The following is a 25,682-nucleotide window of genomic DNA, read 5'->3' as shown; positions in this document are numbered from 1 at the left end:
AGAAAAAAGAAAAAGAACCAGAAAAATCTTAAGCTTTTCAAATTTCTTCGGGAGCACGAAACACATTTTTCTTTTTTTTAATTAAAGGAGATAGTTTATTCTTGCAGGCATCTTCAATTTGGCAGACAACCAAGATTAAAAAACAAAACTGATCCAAGTTCTTAAAATAGAGTTCCATTTTATGCTTAAAGGCTTACTTAATTCATTTACCCTTTTTCCATACAACTATAATAATTATTTCATTTATGAAATTTTAGTACCAAGACACCGTACAGCAGCGAGACCCCTTACAGCTTGTATTCTTAAGGCTGTTTTTCGGAGGCTCCGTCGTATTATGAAATGATGCTTTATTGCGAATAATATGTTATTTTTATAACTGCTGTAAGTTTGCAATTCATGACTGTTGGGTCAAGTTTAGCCTATCTAAAACCAGCGCTGTCTACTCTTATTTTGAAAATGGCGCAAAACGTCAATATGTTTTGTGAAAATGAGAAGCGTTTGTGGTCTAATTTTTTAATATCTAAAATCTTACTCCACTGCTGCCTTACTTGGGCTCATAAAAATGCACAAAAATTGAAAATAAGGTAGTGATTTTGATAACTTTCATCTGGGTGGGAAAATGTCGCCAAATTGGCAATTTTTAAGAAAGTTTAATAACTTTTAAAATATTTAAGTTATTTGTCTATTCTAAAGTCCATAAAAATTCATCATGGCAAGATTAGTTTAAAATCATCGCATTGCTTCAAGTGTAAGGCACTTAAACTAAGGCTTTTTTAATTTTCCTTGGCGACAAGGCTTCGATAAATAGCGAAAATGGAGCGCGTTTCCCCAAGAGTAATATATTTACAATTGCAATTTTCTTATTTCAGTAATTCATAATACAAGAAAAATTAAATTGGTAGAAAAATTTTCTTACATTTATTGAATTTGTGAAAAGATTTTGCGAGTAGGGTTTTTTATTTTAATAATTTTTCTTTCTCGATCGTGGCTTCCCATTGTTGCACGATAAACAATTCTCCTATTTTTGTAGCAGATTTGTCGCAAGGGATAAAAAAGTAGGATAGATTTATCGTTACACAAAATTTCCTGAAGAATCACTACCAATCACGTGACTGGACGTTTCTGTATTTCCCCTTGATGATTATTTTATGTATGTTTAATGCACGTTTTACCAAATCAAATCCTCTATTACGGTCTTTATGACATTTATACACGTCGTGCAAATAAAAAATTGCCATTGACTATCAAAACTCTCAATTTTTGTAAAATATAATAAGGTATATTATTTGGTGGTATGTTTTTATATTACCAATTGAACTGCTAAATATTTTATATTGCAGGGCAGTGAAGCGCTCGCGTCCCAAAACCTACTTTTTTTTAAAAAATAAATAAATTATAATCTAATCATCAATGTTCACTTTATCTTTGGTAAAAAAATAGTCCTATACATATATAATAATTTAAAAGAATGTTGGTTAGTTGGTTTCGTAAAATTTATAATAAGACCATTTGTTATGTGGAAGATTAATTTAATTTCCCTCTAACTGCTGCTCAGTTATAAACTATTCAATACTTTTTGCTACATCTTGGGAAGAAAGAAAAAACAATCCTATATATTTGTTAGTTCACATATGTATAATATATACAAACGCCGTTTGTGGAAAACTTAGTATAAGTAAAGAAAAATTCTTTTCTGCAGTCGATATATTCTTCTCTACTCTACCCCTCAGTCAGCCCTATTTTTTGTACTATTTATATTGTATTACTATTATTTTGTATATTTTGTACTATTATTTTTTGTAATCAGTAGAGCAAAAAAGCAAGGTTATTTAAGTGTAGCAGAATTGGAAAGTGATTTTTGTAGAAATATTTATCAAATATAATGGCAATGAAATGTTTCGGAGCGACTTAGATTTTAGATACAGTACAAATAAAGCCAAATAGAAGGTAAACCAATAACTAGGTTTTATGTTTAAAAAAAAAAAAAAAGCTGCTAATTTTAAAGAAATATATGCAGGTATTTACAATAAGCAATATAAAAAAAATCAGGGAATTTCTAACAAATTTCCTCAAAATTAGGTGACGACGAAAGTGTTGAAACTAATTGCAAGAGTCAATAAATTGCTTGAGCAAAGTTTTTTTTTAATTGAAATTTTGTGTTTTCTGGAAGTTATACCCTTCATCTAAGTCTTTGTAACTGTTAAAGAAATCTTGGTCGAAAGTTTTTCTCAAAATTTATAATAGGACTATTCGCGTTTCGAAGATACGTTAAACGTGTTCAGCGTCATTACTTGATATTAAATCCGCACCTTGTGAAAAATTTAAATAATACAAGTCCGCGCTAAAAAAATTAAGGATTCAGAAACTTCTTTTGTTCTGTTTAGAATTTTTTTTAATTACTTTTGTTTATTATACATTTTGGCTCGTATGATAAAAATGCATTTAAGGATTTTAAAGTCTAAATATTCGATGAACTCGTATAACCTAGTAGACAATTTAAATTATTAACAAAAATGTTTAAATTCATTCATTAAATAAAGACCTTAAACTTCGTATCACGGTTGCTGCGTTCAAACCTATATGAATTTCGAAGCAAGCGCTTTCGAGCGATCGATTTTTCACTTTATCGCAATTTATTAGCAATTGATTATCGTGTATTGTACTTGGAACTGATTTGTGTAAATTCGTAAATCGCAACACATTACGCATATTGCAGCACCTATCTACACAATTATTAAATTGCATCATTACAAATATAAAACTGATTCGTCAACCGCTTTTCAGATGTGATGAAACACCGCTCATTTGTGTTTTTAGAAGAATATAACGGTTATTTTTTCTTCAAATGTACGCGAATTTCTCACGGATTTTCGTTAGCTTTTTTTAAAATTTATGAGCTCAGCGTCTTACAATAGATTGAAATAAAAATAACTCTCTATTTTACAATAATTGTATTTAAAGTTTAGTTATTTATAGGTTATTATTATATGTAAAATGAATTAAAGAAGTTTTATAAATGAAAAAATATTTTTATTGTAATTAATAGCGTCATTTTTCTGGGGCTCGCCCCCCCCCCTCGTGGCCGCGATGTTTATGGGGGTGTATTTACGCCACTGTTTTTTATTATGTAAATAGCCGCATTGCGATTTTAATTTGCTTTCAAATTTATCATTCCAAGTTTTTTTTTTTTTTTCCTTCCTCGCTATATGGCAATTTGAGTTACTTGAGTGTAACGTATATCAAAGACTTTTTTTAACGTCGTAAAAAAAAGTCTTTGATGTGAGGAGTATAAGATTAAGATTTATTGATGTGTGTTTATTCACATTTTTTCTTTAATAAAGCATTTTAACAATCACCTTACCGAGGGAAAAAAAAAAAAAAAACGCTTTATCAGCTAAATTTATGCTTGTTTAAATAGAATTCTCTTGATTTGAACACTATTTTTGTTTCAAAATTTGCTTACAATATTGAATTAAGCTGAGTTTATTTCTTGCTTTAATTTTAAGGGCGTTTTCTTTTTTTCCTGTTTTTTATTTTTTTAGTATAAATGGAATATTTATTTTCATAAACATAGTATGGAAAAGTAAAATTTTTCTTTCTTAAGTACTATTGTGAAAATGAAGGAACTCAAAGCTTGAAAAGCAAAAATAATGATTGCTCTTGTAACTGATTGTCATACCAACAAACGCAAAGTAAATCTTAAATCCTATTGTTACAATATAGCCTTGATTATTAGTAATAGTTAGGATGACATTATTAAGCACTTTCTTAAGCAAACTCATTTTTAAACTGCTAATTAATTTGTATGAAAAATGTTTGCACTAGCTGACTTTTTTTTAATTATTATTTCTGTTTATGAGATAATTTCTAATACTTAAGTATATGTCATTTACTTAGTAAATTTATTCATACTAGTAAATGGGCTATTGTAAATATTATGTAAAATATTTAGTTTGGATTTTACATTCTAACAATATAGAAAAAAAAACACAGCCTTAGCTTTTTTTCTAATCATTTTATAATTATAAGTTACAATTAGCAATTTTATTTAAGTTGGAATTTTTGTAATAATTTTCGATTTCAGCAGTAAGTTAAGCATGTGAAAATTTTCTTAACAAAAATGATAGGTATGTATAAAAACTATCAGTTAATTTGTGCTTTTCGTGTTATTCTTACAAAAAATAATTGTTTTTTGAGAAATTTTAATGGAAACCTTGCATTCCTACGGAACCCTTTAGCTTATAAAAAGCTATTATAGCTAGCTATTAATAAAGTATTTTTTACTATGGAAAAACCATTTCTGATTTAAAGATTTATCGTATATATTTCTGCATTGTTACTTAAGTATGGAAAATGAAAGTGTTTTTAAAATAAATGATACTTACCTGTTTTTCTTTTGAGATTTTAATTCTCATTAGTGAAAAATAACTGACAGACCTGGGACTTGAGTTAATACCTGTAAAAGTTCAAGATGTCCTCAATATTTTTACTTTCTTATGATTTATTAACTTTTTTACAATTTTTCATTTATTCATTGTTGTATGGATTATCTGATAATTGTGCTTAGTTCATTTTTCAGATGATATGCATTCAGAGGACCAAATTTTTATGAGCACTCGGTCAGAAAGTAAAGATTCTGATCAAGAAGTTGAGGAAGAGATTATAGTAACTGCACATCAACCAAGTGGTTTCGCCAAAATAGTCTTTGTTCTTTTGTTTTCTGGTCTAGTTTTGTCAATGAGTTTTATATTCATTTCTTTGCATGGAACTGAGAGTAAGTATGCTTTCTAACTATACATAAGATTTTATGTTATTTTATTTGTGTGATAACGATTTTAGTTTTACTAAAATCTTTAGTTGAAAACTAAACTAAACTCAGTGGCGCGACAGCCCATAGAGGGCCAGGCCTACTGTGCCCATCTCAGTTTTTTTGACCTTGGGCTCTGGGGTGCAGGAGCAGATGTTCCGGTCAGGTGGTCATCTAAACGTGAAACCCCCAGTGTTTACTTCCCAAGCATGCTTGGTACTCAATTATCGACCCACTGAAGGGATGAAAGGCTGAGTCAACCTTGCTCGGCCCGAGGATCGAATAGAGACCTGTGGCACGATAGCGCAAAGCGCTACCGCTCAGCCACCGGGCGACTTTTACAGATTTTGAATTGATCATTAATTTCGCACCAATAATAGAAATAGGGATCAATCTACAAAAAGTCAGCCCTTTTTAAGTCCGTTCAATAAAATTCAAAACTCAAGAAAGCCCACTTTGCATAAATCCCAAGTCAAAAAAGAATTTTTAAAATTACTAAATACACCTTATGAAAAATTTAAAATATTGAAAATGATTCTTTTGCAAAATTCATTTTTTATAATTCATGATAAGTACTTGCATTCTCACAACTTAATTTTCATATTCATGAAAACAGCGTTCCCACAGTACTTGAAAAACCTTGAAAGTCCTTGAATTTTGATGAAAAAAATCATGGTCCTGAAAAGTCCTTGAATTTTGCTATAGGGTACTTGAAAAGTACTTGATTTCTTTGGGATTAAAATAATACTGATCTTTGTTACAAAAAGCAGTAAAAAATAATAAATAAATTCGAGCAAAAATTATAGAAATTCTGATCGATGCAATTTTTAATGCTTGAAGTGAAAAGGGGTTAAAGAAGATGCAAAATTTTTCTCTCCTAGATTTTTCGCACCAGATTATTGTTCATCTCTGATATTTAGAAAGCTGAAATTTCTCTCAAATTTTAGTTTTTGTAGTCATAGTTTCCGAATGATATATAGTGTTTCGTCAATTTAGAAATATGTTCAATGTGTTGACTTCATTATTATGACAGGCTAATATTGTTATCCTATTTGTTATTTTAATTTTTATTAGAAGTGTCATTAGTTTATTATCATTTATAATCAGATTTTTACATTTAGTTTTTACAGCTAATAAATAAAATTAAGTTCTAGATTTCATGGATTATGAGTAAACATCGTGATAAACATTAAACTGATTCTTGATTTATGGATCAGAATTCATGTAAAATCTTTTACTATTGCGATTCAAATGAAAGTGATTAATGAATCACATATCAAGTGATGCTTTAAAGTAATTTGCAAATTACTCATTGGGATTCGTATTAAAATATTTTATAAATCACACGTGTGATTTATCAGTCACACATGATTTCAATTAAAGTTATTTCTGAATCATATGATATGATACATATTTAAGTAATTTCAGAATCATGCATCACAATACTCATTCAAGTAGTTTACAAATCGCGCATTTGGAATGGTATTAGAAGGATTTAAGAATTACACATCACGATTCACATGAGAGATTTAAGAATTACCACTCACAGTTTTCATCAAAATGATTTATGAATCACACATAGCTGTTCTAAATTAAGCTCCTTTCGAGTCACAAATTACAATTTGCCACATAATGATCACTTTTCACATGAAAATTATTAGCTAATCACACATCAGAATTCACATTAAAGGGATTTATGTATCCAATATTGTGATTTACATTCTGTTAGTTCTTGCGTTTTATATCATTTGCTAATCATATTGTGCCAATTTGAGAAACATACACAGCATTCAATTTCGATTTACAGATCGCACATTGTGATACGTGATTAATGCAATCTTCAGAGACTTACTTCACCTTTCTTATAATTTTGATTTACGTATAGTAAATCTAGATTCGTATAAATGCGATTTTTTAAAAATAATGCATGTTCACACAATTTTTGAAATTGCGCTTCGCATTTTATGGATCTATTTTAAAGAAAATAAAGCTTGGTAAGTTTTAATTAGTTATCTATAAAATATTGTTCTACAATATATTTTATTGTTCCCCAAATACATTACTGATACTCTGAAGTAACAAAATCAATAATGTGTTATTAAAATTGAAACACGTATGCTAAATGGATCAGTGTTTTCATCGCAGAAAAAAAATGGGTGAGAATTTCTCACCCTTTCTCAAAAACAGGGTGAGATTTCAAAAAGTTAAGTGAGATTTCTAAAAATTAAAAAACAAAAATACAAAGAGACATGAAAAAAATCATTTCTTTAATTATAATACATTTTTAATATCTTCTAATTTTTAAAGCATTGAATATTTTTGCTGCATCATCATATGGAANTTAAATTTTTCATAAAAAATTTCACTTATGCTAATTTTTAACTAGTATCCTATGTCAATTGGAGTTTTTTTTTTTCGAGTCAATTGGAATTTTTTAAAGTNTTTTTTGTCAATTTATGCCAATTGGGGTTTTTTAATGTGATTTGAAGCAGCAATATAACTATCAACCATTTGGATTAGTAGTTGATAAATTAAAATTTTTTTGTTGTTGTTAAATACGCATTGTGCTTTGAGAATGTGCAATTTCTGCTTAGAGGACATTGTAAAATTTGGTTGATATGTACTTTACCTTAACTGTAATACTGAATGGATCCATGAATAATTTGATTTTAGGTCCTTGAAAGTCATCGAAAAGTCCTTGAATTCTTTTTTGAAAATTGAGTGGGAACCCTGAGTAATTCTTTTTCAAATTAATTACAAAAATGCATTTAAATGTTATTTTTTCAACTACCAACAATAAATAGATTAGTTTGTTTTTTATATTCAGTATTTAAATGTTTATGTAGNATTTTTTAATGCGAGAAAAGAAAAAAATATGCGAGATTTTCGCGTTCTCGCGCTGTAGTGAAAACACTGTGGATATATTTTGATATTTTATCTATTTATATACATTTTCTGTATCCTAAAATTTGATTTAACATATTAAAAAAATTTTAATAGCTGTGTAATTACTTTATCAATTATTTATTATGCTTGTTTAATGTAATATTATTTTTCATTAATTTTAATTTACTTCATTAAATTTTTCATAAAAAATTTCACTGATGCAAATTTTTAACTAGTATCCTATGTCAATTGGAGTTGGGTTTTTAGTTGGGTTTTTTTTGTTGTCAATTTATGTCAATTGGGATTTTTTAATGTGATTTGAAGCAGCAATATAACTATCAACCATTTGGATTAGTAGCTGATAAATTAAAAAAAAAATTTTTTTTGTTAAATACGCATTGTGTTTTGAGAATGTGCAATTTCTGCTTCGAGGACATTGTAAAATTTGGTTGATATGTACTTTATCTTAACTGTAATACTGAATGGATCCATGAATAATTTGATTTTAGGTCCTTGAAAGTCATCGAAAAGTCCTTGAATTCTTTTTTGAAAATTGAGTGGGAACCCTGAGTAATTCTTTTTCAAATTAATTACAAAAATGCATTTAAATGTTATTTTTTCAACTACCAACAATAAATAGATTAGTTTGTTTTTTATATTAAGTGTTTAAATGTTTATGTAGTTCTTATAGGGATGTGGTTTTGAAAAATATAAATTTATATTATAGAAGTAAGGCAGATTTTGATGAAATTTTTTCCCCACAAATTTATAAAAATAGGATTGTGGCAAAAAAAAAAAAAAAAAAAAAGAAANAAAAAAAAAAAAAAAAAAACTGAGATTAATTTTTCCCTATGTGTTATTGCCATTTAAATTAATATGAATATACTCTATATATGTTTCTTAACCCCTTAATGTTCGCATAATTTTTTATACTCACGAAATATAATATAAAACCAAGTGTATGTACAGTGCGGAAAAAAAAAAATTAACCACCATGAATAATTTTGGATCCCCTCACACCTGTTTCTTATCTCCCCATTGTTATTTCTTTGCTCAAACTTTTTCCTTTATCCCATTTCCTTAAGCAACTCTACAGGTGTTTGTGTTTTTACTTCTCTACCTTTATTTAACATTTAGACACCGAGGAAGATTTTTGTTTAGAGAACTATAATAAGTATGTCAATTCATTTACTTTGATTTGGGCTTTATTTGGCCTTTTTTTTTCTTTTCGCTTTAGTCTCTACATAGTACAAAGTATTACCCTTTTTTTTGTTGGGTAAAGGAATGTACCTAATAAAACCAATAAATAATATTACCAATAAATTCAGTAAAATTATTTTATTTTGAACTTATAAGTTTTGTATTATCTTGTACTGATTTTATTTAATGTTTACTTTCCGTTATTTCATTATAGGAGGTTCAGTGGATTTATTTGATGATCATCACTCTGAGGAACATGAACCATTACATAATTTGGACCAAGTAGAAAATGACAGCTCTATTCCAGATCATTCAGACGGGATGGAAGTTCACGATTCTCATGAGGAAGAGGAAAAATGGAGCTCATCTGATTTTCTATCAGGTATGCTTTCTTTTCTTTCATATAAAATACCTACAGAAGTTAAAGATAACACTTATTATTTTTATTTTTCAAGTTTTCTGCTCTTAATTTTTTTAGATGCTTTCTTAAAAATTAATAATTATATTTTTTTCAGGGAACATTATGGATATGTTGCCTGATATTGGAGAAATGTTATCTTTCAATAATGAAAATACTAAGGAATTTAGAGAAAATACAGAGTTTCCAGACAGTGAAAAGTTGGATACAAACTCTGAAGTAAGGAATCTTTTGCTTGCGTTAAAAATTAAGAATAAAAACTGATGCAATCTTTTGTAAGCTGAGAGCCACCAATTCTTTTATTTTTGATGTGTGTTCAGGCATGCATTCTTGACCGCAAACAAATTGTAGTTTTTACTTCCTACATCCTAATTAGTTATACATTGCCCCCGTGGCAGAATCGTAGCGACACAGGAACATTGTCGCAGAACGTTGGAGTTTTTGTGGAAAGATTTTTCTTTTGAAAAAGGCAAACAATTTTACTTTTCTTTTCTGTAGAAATTTACACGTAATATTTGAATCATGCCTTAAGATAACCACTTTTTGACGCTCTCAATTTACGCTGATAGTATCGTAAATCGGTGTCTTGTTTGGATTGTATTTTTGGCAGTTATTGATTTTGATGTGGTTTATAAATATCTCGATATATTTCAAACTATATGGAAAATTCAAATTGTGCATTTGAGTATTTACATTTTAAAGCAATAATTCTATCTAATTTTTGGTGTTTATTGCTATTGATTTCTCCATAGTTTTGAAATACGATTTTATTTATTACAACAACCCAATTTCGAAACGAAACACGCATTTGAGGAGTCCGATTTGTGTGAATTCATCGCCGATCTTTTTTTTCGGCAATTACTACTACGAATTTCATGAATTTTAATTTTTTTTATTGTGACCTTCATTTACAAAATGCGAGGAAGAAAATAATCTGTGCGTTCTCCCCCCAAAAAAAATGCAAGAACATCACCCATAATATTAGAATTTAAAAAAAATATTACATGTTCAATTAAAAAAATATGTTAAAGTTTTTTTTCTTTGTAAACTTCGCCTTTGTTATTTTAAATTAATAACTCATATGTTTGTTATTATTAAAAGTATCTTGCAGAAAGATATTAGTTCTTCAGAGTTTTGTTGCAGATAGTTCGAAAAAATTCTGCCACAGGGTACATTGCATACATTGTAAAATCTCATTTCTCCAAGTCGTGGAATTTATTTTTAATATATAAGAAGTTTGCAATTTGTTAGTGGTCAAGAATATGCACCTGAGTGCTATGGAATAGTTGCTCTTGTTCTTATTCCAGTATTATTAACTTTTTAACAATTGTAAGAGTAATTATAAGATGAATGAGTTAAGGAATGAAGTAATGATTTAATAAATGTGAGCAGAATGATTTTATTAAAAATGTGTAATACATGTAAATCTAATAAATGAGTTTGTGCAATGTATGGGTGAACAAATGAATGATCGAATTATGTATTTTTTCTTTACATGATTATACAATGAATATGGTATAATAATTTTGATGTGTAGTTAATAGCTCCCAAGTTACCTTATCATAACCCTTTTTTGCCTTTGAGATAATTGTAGCTCACAAACACTTGGTTAGCCAAATTATTTTTTTAGCCAGTTCATAAGCCTTAAAATTTTTATAATTTATATTTATTTCCATAATTTTAATGTAATTGGATGAAATGTTTTACTTCTTAATAATCTTTATTACTTTTATAATTTCATACTATTGCTTATGAAAAAGATTGAACAATTTCCATTTATTTATTTTATATGCAAATTATTTAAATTGCAAGCAATTTAATTTTAAAACCATGTCCATTATTTTGCAGGATGTCACAGAAAAATCCAGTGAGGGAATTGAAATGAATGCAGACCACAATGAGGAAATATTTGGTGAGAAATTTTTAATTTAGATATTTTTTAGAAATGGATAATTTTTTGTAAAACTTCTACTAGCATTTTTATATTCACAATAAAACTATTTTGATGGCTAAAATATTTTATAACATTCTTTAAATTGAAAACTAAGGTTGTCCCTTTCTGGTAAATCATCTTCTCGTCACATTGATAGGAATATAGCTTTGAAGAAATAGTAAGCTACGTAAAAAGTAAAATTACCATTAGGTGCTCAAAGTTTTGAGTATTCTTTCCTGATCAAATTGTCACTTTCTCCCAAATTCAGTTGAAGGTAAAAGATCTGAATCCATAAAAAAGGATATGCTTTGCCAGACAAAGTGCGGTTATGTGTACCAGTCTGTAGTTTTAAATATCATCTGCACTTATTAATTACACATTTTATGCCTGTCTCTCAAATCAGAAAATCTGTCATCATTAGTTATTCTGTTTCTGAGATTTTTTTTGTTTTGCATTATTAGTAAACGTGCTATGTGTTTTTTGGTATACAGAAAGCTAGAGTTTTGCTTGTAAAATGGTGGAACTAAAGTATTTGCAATAAAGTATACTTTTAATTAATATAATTTATTTTAGACTTGAAAAATTTTACAATCTTTCAGACTTTTAATTTTTTTTTTATTTGTTGGTTAATTAAGAATTTTGTTGTCTTTAGATTCTGATTCTACTTCAGAAAGCCCAGATTTATCTTTTTCTTCTGAAATCCCTGCCGAAGAGCTTGATCCACTGTTGTATGAAGAAATCGAGCTCCCCATGCCTGAAACGACTGATTACAGCTCTCCAGGGCATGCATCAACTAATGATTTTGAAGAAGATATAACACCTGTACCTGAGACGACTACAAAAGAAATTCCGGAACGAACATCTCGTGCATCGTCTGAAATTATTCAAGAAACTAGGACTGAGGAATATCCAGAAGAATTTTCTGTTCCGGAAGATAATTTGTCACCAAGTACTTTAGAGGATTATGGTGACGAATTAACAGGTATCACACCAGATAGTTTAGAATATGAAGAGGAGGATAAATTGGCATATGAAAAAATATCAATTACGAATGAAATGGATTATGAAATAAGAGAGGAACTAGATGCCTTAGATAAAAAGTTGGATAAAGTAGGTTATGCATTTATGTCTGATTCTGTTATAGGTTTTTTTCATTAAAATTTTTTATCTTTTAAAATTCTCAAACTATGAATAATATTTATTTAGCTTCATAAGTACACTTTTTCTATTTTTCTTTAATAAAAGTGAAAAGTTATGCATTTTGAAGGACTGTTCTTTATTATCAAGACAGAAAGTAAAGTAAAATGAGATTTAGTTCCAATTATTTCTAATTGAGACTCTACTGTAATACAAAATATTAAGTGAATTAATATAATATACAAATTTATCAAAATTATTTACAACTTCTAACTAGTTTCTCTTGCTCTTTACTAACTTAGGCTTCTTAAGTTATTAATTGCCCTTTTGTGATATTGTATTTTCAAGAATGAAGCATAATTAATTATTTTTTAATCTCATGTTTAATGTGCAATGAAAATTAGGTTATTTTTTTAAGAATTGATTGAGCATATTTTATTTTATTTCTGCACAGAAACAATTTCTGGTAATTTGTAGTAACTAAAATTTTATACCATATCTCTTAAGTTTTCATTTTGAATTAATGTATTTATACTGAAATGATTCAAATTTTTCTAAAGTAATTAATTTTAGTATAATTTTGCCCCGAATTGGAAATTTTCAATATGTGTGTGTATATGCAACTATACGTCTTCAGACTTGAGACTGTTTGGGCAGTTTTTTTTTTTTTTTTTTTTTTTTATCTCAGAGANCTTATAAATGTGTTTTATTTTTAAGAGTAATTCCATTCATTGTAACAATTTTTTAAGACTTTTAATTATTAAAAATTAATAAATTTTTGAAAATTTTAGTATAATTTTGTCTTAAAGCCTGTGTTTGTGTAGGTTTCCTGCGTTTAAACTATTATGTACCTTCTTTTAAACTATTAAATACCATTTTCAATGGATAAAAGTCGTCAAACAGTTGTATAAAATTGCACTATTTTTCTAGTTAAATTGAAATAGGGCATAAAACTAAACTCTTGAATAATTTAATGAAGCTGTAAGTTATTATGCAAGTTAATTTTGCAACATTGCTTCATATAAATCTTTTTTTTCCCTTGTAGTTGCGTAGTTTTCTTTTTCTTCCCCCATTTGTCAAAGCCTCATTTTTTTAAAAATTCTTTAAAATGCATTTCTATCTCTTTTATTCCCAAATATATTTGCAGAATTTTTCTGATAATGATGAGGAAGAGGATGATGAAGATTATGATAATGACGAGACTGAAGATGAATTTGATTTTTGGCAATTCTAATCCCTTCCCTTAGCTAACAAATTTATATTGTGATATTGCTAATCTTTGTATATAAAACTGTATGTCTAAAAAAAGCCCCTAATTTTTTTGTAGATTTATAACAAGATAAAAAGCATGAACACATTAAGCATGTGATTTATCTCTTAAATATTGAAATGAAGAGCAACGAAAAATATTTTTTGTGGAAAGTTTTGTATTCATTAATTTGTAAATAAACATTTTAGAGTTAGAGAAAAATGTCTAGTCTTACAGTCAAGTATTATGAAGTTTCTTAAAATATCAAATGTTTTGAATCATCAAATTTTTATCATTTACTGCAAATAATTCATCATTTTTATACTAGTTCAATATATCTAGTCATTGATTTACCTTTAAGTGTTAAAAGTTCGTCTACTACAAATTCAACAAATAGTATAGCTTTTGGCATTCTTAATTCCTTTTTTTCAGTGTATAATTTTTGCGAAAATAAAACAGCTGCCTTATTTAAATAATCAAAAATCACAACTTTTTTGAATTATGAATTTCATTGATGATGCAATTGATAGATTTTTAGAACAAATATATATTCTTACTACTTCGTCTTAAGCCGTGATGATTAAGCAAAATTATTTAGTTTTATATCCCAATGTGATTTTTTTTATTGATTTCAGGTTTTAAACCTTCCTGTGCATTTGCTTAATATATCAGACTGTTTCCCATGCAAATCTTCAAGTTAAATTAATTTAATATTTCTTAGGTCAGTCACACTTTCACTGTTGACTTATTCATTAAGATTAGTCGTTTTTGATTTTCATATGAAGTTTTTTACTTTTATGGAAGTTTTGGTTTACAGGGTAACTATTTTACGGGAGTTACATTTCCTTTCTGCCATGCTTATGTGTGTTTTTTTTTTTAATGTAAAACCTACGCTAAATGTGGTGAGCTGTTTGTTTAAAATGAGATTAACAAGTTTGTTCAAAGTTTAATTCATTTATAATTATATTTACAATGTTTTTTTTTTTTTTAATATTTTAAACTTTGTAGAGCTTGTGAAGAAAAATGCATATTTAGCCTGCAAAAATTAACTAACTCCTTACTAATGTTTGCTTTGTGTCTCTTGAAAATTTGTCTTATAACTATATTACCAACATATTTAGGTTTATTATTCACTTACTTTCAATATATTTTTATTTCAACTTCTTCATTTAATTTGATATTTTAAATAAATCACCATGCGTTTTAATTTCTAAAAGTTTGTTATTCAAAACTAATGGTATCCTGAAACTATTATATATTTTCTCATTATTAGATAAATTTTTATTGAAATGCATATTTATGAGTATTCAACAAATATCAATAATATTTTTTTTCTTCGTGTTATGAATTTTCAAGAGACATTGGGCAAAATTATAGACTTTAGTTGCATTATACTTGCATGCATTATAACTTATGATGCATAACATTTTGGTAGACTGCTTGCCTTTTTGATATGCTGTTGTTATTCCCTACTCCAAGTCTGCTGAAAATGTTTTGAAGAGATGTAACGAGCTTCTGAAGTTACACAAGGAAAGCCCAAGACTCCATTTTCTGAAAGCTCAAGCATTAGATAAGATTGCAGAATCACAGCGCAGTAATAAATTGCTGGAAGATGCAATACTCGGTTATCAGAAAGTTCTGGATTTGAAAAATGTCCCTGAGGGGCTGTATTTAATTGCTGGGAAATTAACTGCTGAAAAGATGCGCTTCAGAGGTAAATATGTTAAAAAATTTATTTTTTTTATTACTACAGTAGGGAACCGATTATCCGGAACGATCGGGACCATCGCTATTACGGATGACTGATTTTTCTGCTTTTCTGAATCGTTACAAAAAGCCGTTTTTTTTGTTGTTAAACCCAACTAAAAAAATATATTTGGAAATAATCTTTAAAAAAAAGAAAAACCGATGAAGTAATACACTAATGATTATTTCCAAAATGATGGTAAGGTAAACATCTTTCAATAAAGAAAGAAAAATCCGAAAATCTTATGAGGAAAAAAACATTTTTTAAAGAAAAGGGCAGGGAAATTTATCGAATTTCGTTCCGGTTTGTTGGTTTTCCGGTTTTCTGATTTCCGGATAACTGGTTCTGTACTGTATTTATAAAATAATGGGGTAAATAAAATAATTAAAGTAATCTTTGTTTTTAAAAATTATTAGTATTTTGATTTAGAAATGTTTTATCAGTATTTTTAAATAAACTGATGGTCTTCTTATAATTATTATTATTTTATTTATTTATAAATTTATTTTTTGAAGTGATTATTGGTCTATTTTTAGGAAAGAATTATTGGTCTATTTTTTACCGTAGGTTCTTTAGGTAGTTTAGAATGAATTATAACCCTTTGGAATTAGAAACTATGCATCAGTTTTTTAAAGATAAATTTATGATCTGTTTTTGTGGAAGAGGTAATTGATTCATCTCTAGAATGAGTTATTAGTTATTTCATCATCAAAAGACTAATAATTTATTTAGCCTAATTTAAATTTTAAGCATAATTTCTTTTTATTAGTCTAGTTATTGGCCTTTGCTTAATTAAAATTATTAGTCTAGTTTTTATCTGCAGATAACTCATGATTACTTAATGGTATTTTAGAAATTGGTTATTGTGCAATTATTTTCTAGGATTTATGGGCAAGTCAGTAAAGCTTTTGTCTACTATGCTTACGAAATATCCTCAGAATATTGAAGTGAGAAATCTACTTGCTGTGGGTTATTTATTAATTGGCCAAAATAAAGCTGCTAAAAAAGAATTTCAAGATGTAAGCATTTATTTATTAAATTTAAGCTGAGTAGGTAATTCTTAGTTTAAAAGCAATATATTTTTTATAACAATTTACAGATTTTAAAAGTATTTCCTGACTCTGGTTTTGCAAAAGTTCATCTTGGTTTCATCTTGAAAACTGATGAATCGAAATATGAAGAATCCATTAAATTGTTGAGTGAAGGCATAGCCTCTAGAGAAAGTGGTGTTCTTGATGGCAGATTTTACTTTCATCTTGGAGATGCGTTACATAGAATTGACAGAAACAATGAGGTTATGTATATACATATGTTTTTTCTTTATTAACTGTTTTTTGGGGATAGCCAAATATATATAGATCTTCTTTATTATTTAAGATAATGTCGCTTAATTTCTTTTGTCCATTGACAGAAATGGCAAGAAACAAAGCTCAAAGAGTGATTAAAAATCAGTTAGTTGAATCATCTTCATAGTTATTTTAGAAAAACATTTATTAACCAGGGGTCTGTTTAGAAGAAATTTGGGTCTGTTAACAAATCTTTCACAAAATATCTTTTCATAAAATATCTTTTCATAAAATATCTTTTCATAAAAACGGACCCTTCACAAAATAGTTTCTCTTTAATCGATCCCTTCACAAATTTGTTTATCTTCATTATTGTTTTGTTAATCGAATAAACCCTTCCCAGGAAGGGGGGGGGGAGACGACAAATGTAAACGAACTAAGTTTTGTCTTCGTCAAACGCTTCTTCCTTTATTCGTCTGAAATGAATATTCTGCATTATACTGCCTATACTGCGTTCAGCAGTATAGGCTAAATACCAAATATTTGCATGTTGCATTTCTAATTTAGTAGCAGCAATTGCTGTTTATTTTTTGAAATTTAGTTTTTTTAATTATAACTTTACTGTGTTGAGCATAATCTTGTATGTCTTTACAATTTAAAAACTTCTTGGAAAAGTGTTTTGCAATAACAGGACCCTATTTGCACAAATTCACAAAAGCAGGACCCTGGGTGAAAGAATGTGACTTAACGCTTATTTTATATTCACAAATTACCAGTACTTTTTTCACAATTTTACAAAAACGGACCTTTCACAAAATGTCTGGACAGACCCCTGCTTTTATACGAAGTTTTAGGTCTTTATTTATTGAATGAATTTAAACATTTTTTTAGTAATTTAAATTTTAATTGTTAAATTATTTGTTTTTCTATTTTTAGGCTTTAAAAGTGTATGATGAAGCTGTGAAGGAAGGTCTATTTTTATCCCGTTATCAACGATCATTATATAATGTGAATGGTTTAACAGGAAAACCGTGGTGGGATCCAAAAAGTTCTTCTTATGCTCCTTATTTTAAAGTAAATGAACTTTTTGACATACTCTCTCTTTGATATCTTTTTCTAACTTAAAATATTCTTTTTTCATTTTCTATAATTTTAATAATTACATTATAAAAAACTGTTATAGATAGTACTTTTTCTCAAAAATTTTATTTGATATTTGATGTCTAGATGATAAATGTATAAGTTTTGTTCAATAAATCTTATTGATATAAATTCTTACATATAATACAATGTGTATGTGAATAAAGTACCTCTTGCATTATACAAGTATAATACTTCTTTTTATTTCAATGCAATCTTTCTTTTCATGTCATTGCCAAAAAATATCTTAATTATTTTTTTTTAATATTATATAAATATATAAATACTGGTAGTAAATTTTGATCTAAAATTTCCTTATTTATCTTTTCAAAAATGTATTGTTTAAAAAAATTACTTTGTAACTGAACCTTTTTTTTAATTATTTTTTTTTTAAACAATTGCATTATTTTTGATTATTAGATTCTTGAGAGAGATTGGTCACTAATCAGAGATGAAGCAGTAGCTTTAATGAATGAAAACAATTCTGGTTTTATGGCAGAATCTGAAGGTTTGCAAGATACTGGGGATTGGAAACAGTTTGAATTATTTGCACGAGGTATAATATCTATGAAAATTAAATATCCTGTTACATAGTCAGCAATCTTCCTTAATATATGCTTTTTAACTGTAAAAAGACCTTGAAACCTGGTGGTATTTTTGATATAGAATTTGATTTTGATATAGAAATTTGATGTATTTTGGATATAGAATTTGGTGGTATTTTTTAGGCGTTTTATTTTTCAATTTGTGAATGAAAGATAGATTCATATTTTATTTGTGCAGTGAAAAAAAAAATGTGCATCATTAAGAAAGTATAATAGTAATTTATAGCTACTGTTCAAAAAAAGAATATCTTATTAATTTTTTGCTCTTTTCAAGTACAGTATATAAATATTTTCAAAACAATCCAAAGAACTGTCAAAATTTTTGAACCCTAAATACTATTTTTACTTTATCACTGGAACTAATCATGAAAATTGAAACATTTTTGGACAGAAATAAAGTTACTCAAAGATATTTTTATGCTCCCTCCAAAAAGAAGAAATTTAATACACTGGACAAAATATTCTTTTAATAAACTGGTATAAACATTGCTATTTAATTTCAATTGGATAATTCTGAATTTGAAGAAAATCAGAACAGCCTCTTCATATCAATAATTTAGGAAGCCCTATTATTTTTGATTGAAAGTCATATTCTTTCATTTTTCCTATAATATAAAATTTGCATTTCTCCTTTTTAATTCTGAAAATTTCTTTCTATATATGTATAATAAATTTTTGAATACAATAATCTTGAATGTCAATATTGGGGTTAATCTGAAATTGTGAAGGAATTAATATTATAAAAATCGAATTATCTCACATTTTCAATTATCCAAGTCTGAATTTAAAAGAAACTATTGTATTATGTGTGTGCCTAATATCTGTAAGGTAATTTTTTTACATATAAATTGCAATGATATATGAACAAATTCTCCAATTTCATGATATTTTTNACTAGCCAGCTGCACAGGAAAGAAGGGGGGAGGGGACTCAATTGTGCTCTTTTGAAAGCAAATCTCCCCCCCCCCTCCCTGCTTTCCAGAGGAGGAGCGTTACTAACGGTACGGTCTTGGTAGATCTTCTGTTCTCTTTTCTGTTGATTTATGGGTCTAATGCATAGATGACTAGAAGCTAAGAAAGGAAAAAACCTGTCAAAATACTTGTTTTTTTTTTTTTAAGAGAGTGGGGAAGATGAAGAAATGTTTGTTTATTTTGATTGTCAAAAAGTGTCCGGGAAATTGACCCTTCCGGAAAAGGGACGTCCGGATATGGGACGTTACACTGTATCTCACATTTTCAATTATAAAAGTCTGAATTTAAAAGAAGCAGTTGTAATATGTATGTGCCTAATATCTGTAAGGTAATTTTTTTACATATAAATTGCAATGATATATGAACAAATTCTCCAATTTCATGATATTTTTTTTTAGGAAGGAAAATAGCAAAAAATTGTGCCAAAGCTCCAAAAACTTGTTCTTTAATATCACAGATGCCGGATGCTGCAAATTGTAAGCGTGGACAGGTACGTTCGAGCTTTTAAAGTTTAAATTTGCTTAATTTATTTTGTATTAAAACTTTTTTTGCAAGTTTAAATTGATCTTTAATGAAGTTAATGCATGAAGTTAAATCATAAGCAAATCACATAATTTATTACTGTGTAAATAAAAAAAGAAACAATAAATGGAAACACTTGAATAAATATTTTTTAGTTAATTTTATTCTATTGTATATCTTTAATTTTTGATAATTTTGGCTTATTCAGTGTGAATTAAGAAGCAAAATGCAGGGACGTGATTCTTCCACGGATTTCTGCTTATTTTTCCATTTTCCCCGCTAGTTTACGCTGAAATTTTTCTTTGCACAAGTTAAAATATTTCGTGAGGAATTTAATTTTCCGCCGAGTGAAAGTATTGAAGTCCTCATTCCTCCCTCTGAAGTTTCTCTAAAAATCATTTCCTTGGGATAAAACTGGTTGACCTTTATACAGGGATGAGATTTTTTCGCTTTTCTCTCTCGAATTTCAGTTTTTTTTTATCAAAAACTCTGATTCTCTAAAAGTTTCAGTTTTTTCTTTTATAAATATCCCGTTTTTTTTTTTTTTTTGAAAATTCAGTCGTTGCAATAAAATAATTATATTTATTTACGATTTTCGAAGATTGACAGAAAATTCAAACTATGTCCTAGCTGCTAACCCTTCCGCATTTTTACTTAGTTTAGCTATTTTCTCCTTAGCTATTTCCCCTATTTTAGCTATATCTTGTAATATCAAACATCGATTTTCGTATTTACACATGCTTTGAAAATTAGACATTGGGATTCGTATTCGTGTGATTTAAAAATTTTACATCGTGATTCGTATTTACGTGATCTAAAAATTACGCAACATGATTTGTATTTTCGCATTTTTTAAATTCTATATAGAGTTTCATATTCACGTGATTTAAAAGCCTCATATCGGGATTCATATTCTCTCAATTTAAAATCATGCATGTGATTCATATTCTTACTTACAATTTTAAAATTAATCATCGGGATTTATAATCACATGGTTAACAAGTTTAAAAATCACACTTTTCTGTCAAATTTTNATATTTTTTAGTTCATTTTATTCTATTATATATCTTTTAATTTTGATAATTTTGGCTTATTAACTGTGAATTAAGAAGCAAAATGCCTCATTTCTTACCTTCTTGCTATTAGCATGCTTAATAACATACCAATTTGATTTTTTATTTATAGGCAAAATTTTCTATTATGCATCCTTCAACTCATGTATGGGCTCATACTGGGCCAACAAACTGTCGTTTAAGAGCTCATTTAGGATTAATTATTCCAGATGGAGCCAGTATCAGAGTAGCTGATGAGATAAGGTAAACATTAATATGTTTTATGCTGTAATGTAAGAAGAAAAAAAATTTCTGTTAAGGGAAAAAATAAAATTATAAATTAACTTTTGAAGTCTCTGCATATTTGAAATATAGATTAAAATTAATAAAAAAATCAACATGAAATATTGTTTCTGAGTGTTATTCTGTTCTTTGGGAGAATGGCATTTTACAATATATATTTTTATTTCGAAAGAATTATATTTACTTAGGGAAATCTGCTCATCAAAGAACTTTAAAACTCTTATAGTACGTTTATTGCTATGCATTCTGCTCTAAACAATAGTATAACATTAGTTTTACAACAACTCAATAGAAATAAGTAAATTATATCCCAAAGCAGTTGTTCCTTTATATTAATCAGTAATTCCTTTATGCAATATATGGGCAATACATTAAATATTACTCGAGTACTATCTTATGTTTACAAAAGTAAGCAAATCACAAACACTACTCTATCCATGATTAAGCAATTTTTTTTCACAATAGATACCCCCCTCACCAATTTTAATTATTTTTGAGATAAATAAGGGATTTTTCTCTGAAAATGAATATTTTAACATCTTGCATAAGAATTGCTTCCTCTCATCAGCTAAAAATAACAAATCAAAGTCCTCTCTTTTCCTCATGTCTACGTATATTTTAATGGAATCCCATAAGAAGAACCTACATTAACATTTTTAATAGATATAAGTACATTAAATTTCACTCAAATTATGAATTATTCCTGAAACTAAAAATTTCTATTAGTATATATTGTTTTATTTAAACCATAAATTATTGTTTAAGAATGTACTATTTAAAGAATCATTTGTTCATTATTTTTCCTTTACTTGCAATTAACATCATTTTATTTATCATTATCATGATTTTTTTCAATAAATTAAAACAGGAAGAAACTGTTTTGGTTTTAAATAAATAAACTATACCCGTGCCAAAGATAACCTTTAAGCATTATAAAAGCTATGGCAACTTGTATACACCATTTTTCGATGGTTACCAAAAACGCTTTTTCTTTGGCGAGTTTTTAAAATGAAAAATAATTTATGCAGTTTGTACTCGAATAGAATCTAAAACTTTTATGAAATAATAGTCAAGTATTAATCTATTTTTATCTTATTGAAACATATTACATTTAATTTGTTTTACTAAGAGCAATATTTTTCATAGGTTTTCAGTAAATTTATAAGTAACTTGAGAACTTTAGCTAAAATTACTATTCACAGCATTACAATCTATTTAAAAACAATCTAACATAGCAATATGGTTTATTAGTTCTTACTACTGAAATAGAAATGATAATAATAATGAATAATAAGACGATTGGGCAAAAAAAAAAAGAGACTATAATAAGGTTTAAAATCACAAACAAGGATAAATTTTTTTTTATTCAATAATGGGTACTCACTTAAATACTGTGCCAATATATATAATGCATAAACCAAATTTATAAAAATAATTATTAAGATGATTTATTTAGTGATGTGTAAGGCATCAAATTCTGAAGAAATTTTTTTGTAGTATTTTAAACTGTATAAATTATTTTTACTGTATCAGCCAATAAAATAATAGAAACGTGGACTGAAAAAAAAGAAGCAGAATGACATAGAATGGTTGCAATAAAAACTGGTAATGAGTAGGCATGCGGATAAGTGGGCCAAGCCAGAAGTTTCTCATAAATAATTATTTTAAAGAATTTTCCTGTTTTGAAAATTAAATTCTTCATAATTGCTACTATTGTTATCAATAGATTCATTATTTGTTTGTTGCCTCTTCTTTTAACAAGATTTTAAACAATATTAATGTGAACTATTTTATCGACATGGAATATCTCTAATTAAACAGTAAACAATGCTTAAATGTTAGCTTTGCTAAGAGCATTTTGGAGCTAAAAATTGCATTAAATTAACACAAACATCTGTGAAATTGTGTTGTGTACTTTGAATTTTAAACTTCATTATTGATTATCCCTTAAAGTTCCACTTTTCATTGGCAACTTTCCGTTTTCTGTTTCCTTATTCACATCTTTGTTGAGAGAGTCTTGAGAATGGGCACTTGTTTTTGGGGGGTGGAAACATGTCTACTTTAATTACCATCTTATTTTGTGAAGCAAATGAAATTTTGTATCATTAAATGTTCTCCTTCAGTTTCTTGGGATTATACATTTATATCCCTTCCCCTAAAGTAATAATTTCTAATATTTAAGTTTGTTTTTTATTTCTAGGCATTGGGAAGAAGGTAAAATTATATTATTTGATGACTCTTTCGAACATGAAGTTTGGCACAACGGCAGCTCATCTCGGTTAGTTTTGATTGTTGATTTTTGGCATCCTGAACTGACAGCATATCAGAAACGCTCTTTGTCTCCCATTTGAACAAGGCAAGCTTTTATAGCATTTCACAAAATTATAATGAGCTTAATATTGGACTTTAAATGTCAGCATTTGAATTTATTTTTTATGAACAACATTTTTTACACATGTTTTTACCAATAATAAATGTGTTGTGCAATATGTCCCATTATGACTGAACCTGCCAAAAAGTCATAAAATATTTAAATTTAGTTCCTCGATATTGCCATATATAATTTATTTGTTATTAATTTAATAATATCTTAGTTTTTTTTTTCTCGTTTTCTCATTGCATTAAATGATTAACAAAGTGGTACCAGCAAATTATGTTCTTCGTTTGTACAAAGTGTCCACAAAATGCCAGCTTGGTTTCAAAATTAAAATCTTGAAAACCAAGAAAGACAAAAATGAAACAAATAGTATTTTTATAAACAAATTTATAATTTAGCTACTGTAGGTCGTGCAGAGATCTTAAAAATGATACAAAAACTTTTCTTGGGATTGCAATACATTGTTTAAACTTTCTAATTCAGTAGTGCATCGACCTCCTTTAACATTTAAGTTATTGAAATGCAATTTTTTTTAGGGGCTTTGTCATGTATTTACTACTGGCGGCACCATTTATTGGCAACTTTTTCTAATTTACCAATTTAAATTTATCATTTTTAGAGCTTTCGCAATAAACATAGTGCGTGTTTCTTTATTTTCAAAATTTTTAATTTGAAATCAGACTTTTCCACTGGACACTCTGAAAGTATCTTCTTAAAAAACAACTTAATAACTGTGTGATACTTGTTATGTTTAACATTGATTTTTAAAAGTATGTATTGTGATGTAAATAGACAAATGAAAGCAAATGAATTTGTAAATCTGCAGTTTCATAAAACCCTTCATAGCTAGTAGTATCATTTGTTAAATGTATTTTAATATATAAAAGTACTTTTAGATAGATCGATAGATGACATATTAGTTACTTTATTTTTGTTGAAGCTGTTAGCTTTAATTGTGAGATCTCACTTGTTACCAAACTTCAGAAGCTCCCGAGATATTGTGCCATTTTTTAATCCTATTGTGAAATATCAACCGAAAGAACTACCAACTTTTTCAAAAAAATCTTACATCTGGTTTATTGCCTTTGAACTGAAATTTCAAGTAAATATGAAAATCAATTTTAATTATGTATATATATAACAAAATGCAACTGAAATTGAATTCTACATAAGAAAGAATTTGAAGTTTTTTGTAACTAATAACAAATGTAATTACAGTTTTTTTTTAAAAATCAGAATTATTAATTTTAATAAGAAGTATGAAATTCTTGTTTTGTTCAAGTTCAGCTCAATAAAGGTATTAAAAATATTTGCACAAGCTGCTAGTAGCTCGAGGGTTTTGTGATCACTGCTGTAGACTAATAAAAAAAATTATTGGCAAGCAATACTTGCAGTACTTATTTTGTTAGTTTTGGTTTTTTGTTTTGTTTACTATATTTCGAGAGCACCCCACCAAAGCCATGAATGTTTAAAAAGTTACTGATGAAATAAATGTGTTTAAAAGTTTTTTATTCTGTGTACTATCCTTATCTGCCTACTTTTATACAAAATGAAATATACTATTTTGGGCTACTAAAGTTTGGCATTCGCATTTATGTCTATGGTTGACCAAAAAATGAATAAAAAAAATTGCCTTTAGTGAAAGTTGCTAAATTTTATAATTTCTGGTTCTAGGATGATGCTTACAATATATAATTTTTTTTAAATGAAAAACTTGATGCAGAAACATATGTTTGCTATTAAAAGAATCTGCAGAAATTTGCATAATTGTAAATTTGTTAATTACAAAAATTAAAGACATGTTCATTTTTTTAAAATTTCAACTCGGATAAATTTTGCTTATTGAAATAAAAGACATGTGTCTCTTGTCATAATTTCAGAATAATTTTTGCAGAGTTTCAATTAGAAAACTAAACTGTTTATTTGAAAAATATTTTCCATCTTAATAATCATTATAAAAAATGAAATTTTAGATGAAATTTTCCAAATACTAACTTTTTTTTTGGAAATCTTTTTGTTTACGAAATCAATTGTAAATGATAATAAAA

At 27.6% G+C, this 25,682-nt stretch overlaps 1 protein-coding gene across 2 annotated transcripts in view; it reads left to right on the top strand.

Annotated features, from left to right (window-relative positions):
• The window catches only part of LOC107438443 (aspartyl/asparaginyl beta-hydroxylase), a 31,855-nt gene extending 6,644 nt beyond the window's left edge, over positions 1–25,211 (top strand). The window contains exons 2-14 of one of the 2 annotated variants that reach the window (XM_043050168.2): positions 4,580–4,774; positions 9,108–9,275; positions 9,409–9,530; positions 11,160–11,223; positions 11,897–12,354; positions 15,110–15,344; positions 16,260–16,396; positions 16,477–16,671; positions 17,600–17,737; positions 18,224–18,359; positions 19,779–19,870; positions 21,088–21,218; positions 23,458–25,211. In XM_043050168.2, the coding sequence (XP_042906102.1) occupies positions 4,580–4,774; positions 9,108–9,275; positions 9,409–9,530; positions 11,160–11,223; positions 11,897–12,354; positions 15,110–15,344; positions 16,260–16,396; positions 16,477–16,671; positions 17,600–17,737; positions 18,224–18,359; positions 19,779–19,870; positions 21,088–21,218; positions 23,458–23,608 (2,222 nt within the window). In that variant the 3' untranslated portion in view covers positions 23,609–25,211. Of the gene's footprint in view, positions 1–4,567; positions 4,775–9,107; positions 9,276–9,408; positions 9,531–11,159; positions 11,224–11,896; positions 12,355–15,109; positions 15,345–16,259; positions 16,397–16,476; positions 16,672–17,599; positions 17,738–18,223; positions 18,360–19,778; positions 19,871–21,087; positions 21,219–23,457 lie in introns of both variants that reach the window. The other variant, XM_043050167.2, reaches the window with a different exon arrangement.
• Positions 25,212–25,682: the final 471 nt, after the last annotated feature.

Source organism: Parasteatoda tepidariorum, chromosome 9, assembly GCF_043381705.1.
Source record: "Parasteatoda tepidariorum isolate YZ-2023 chromosome 9, CAS_Ptep_4.0, whole genome shotgun sequence".
Taxonomy (NCBI): domain Eukaryota; kingdom Metazoa; phylum Arthropoda; class Arachnida; order Araneae; family Theridiidae; genus Parasteatoda; species Parasteatoda tepidariorum.
The sequence above is the reverse complement of the archived record's forward strand: the minus strand, read 5'-3'. Positions and strand labels throughout refer to the sequence as shown.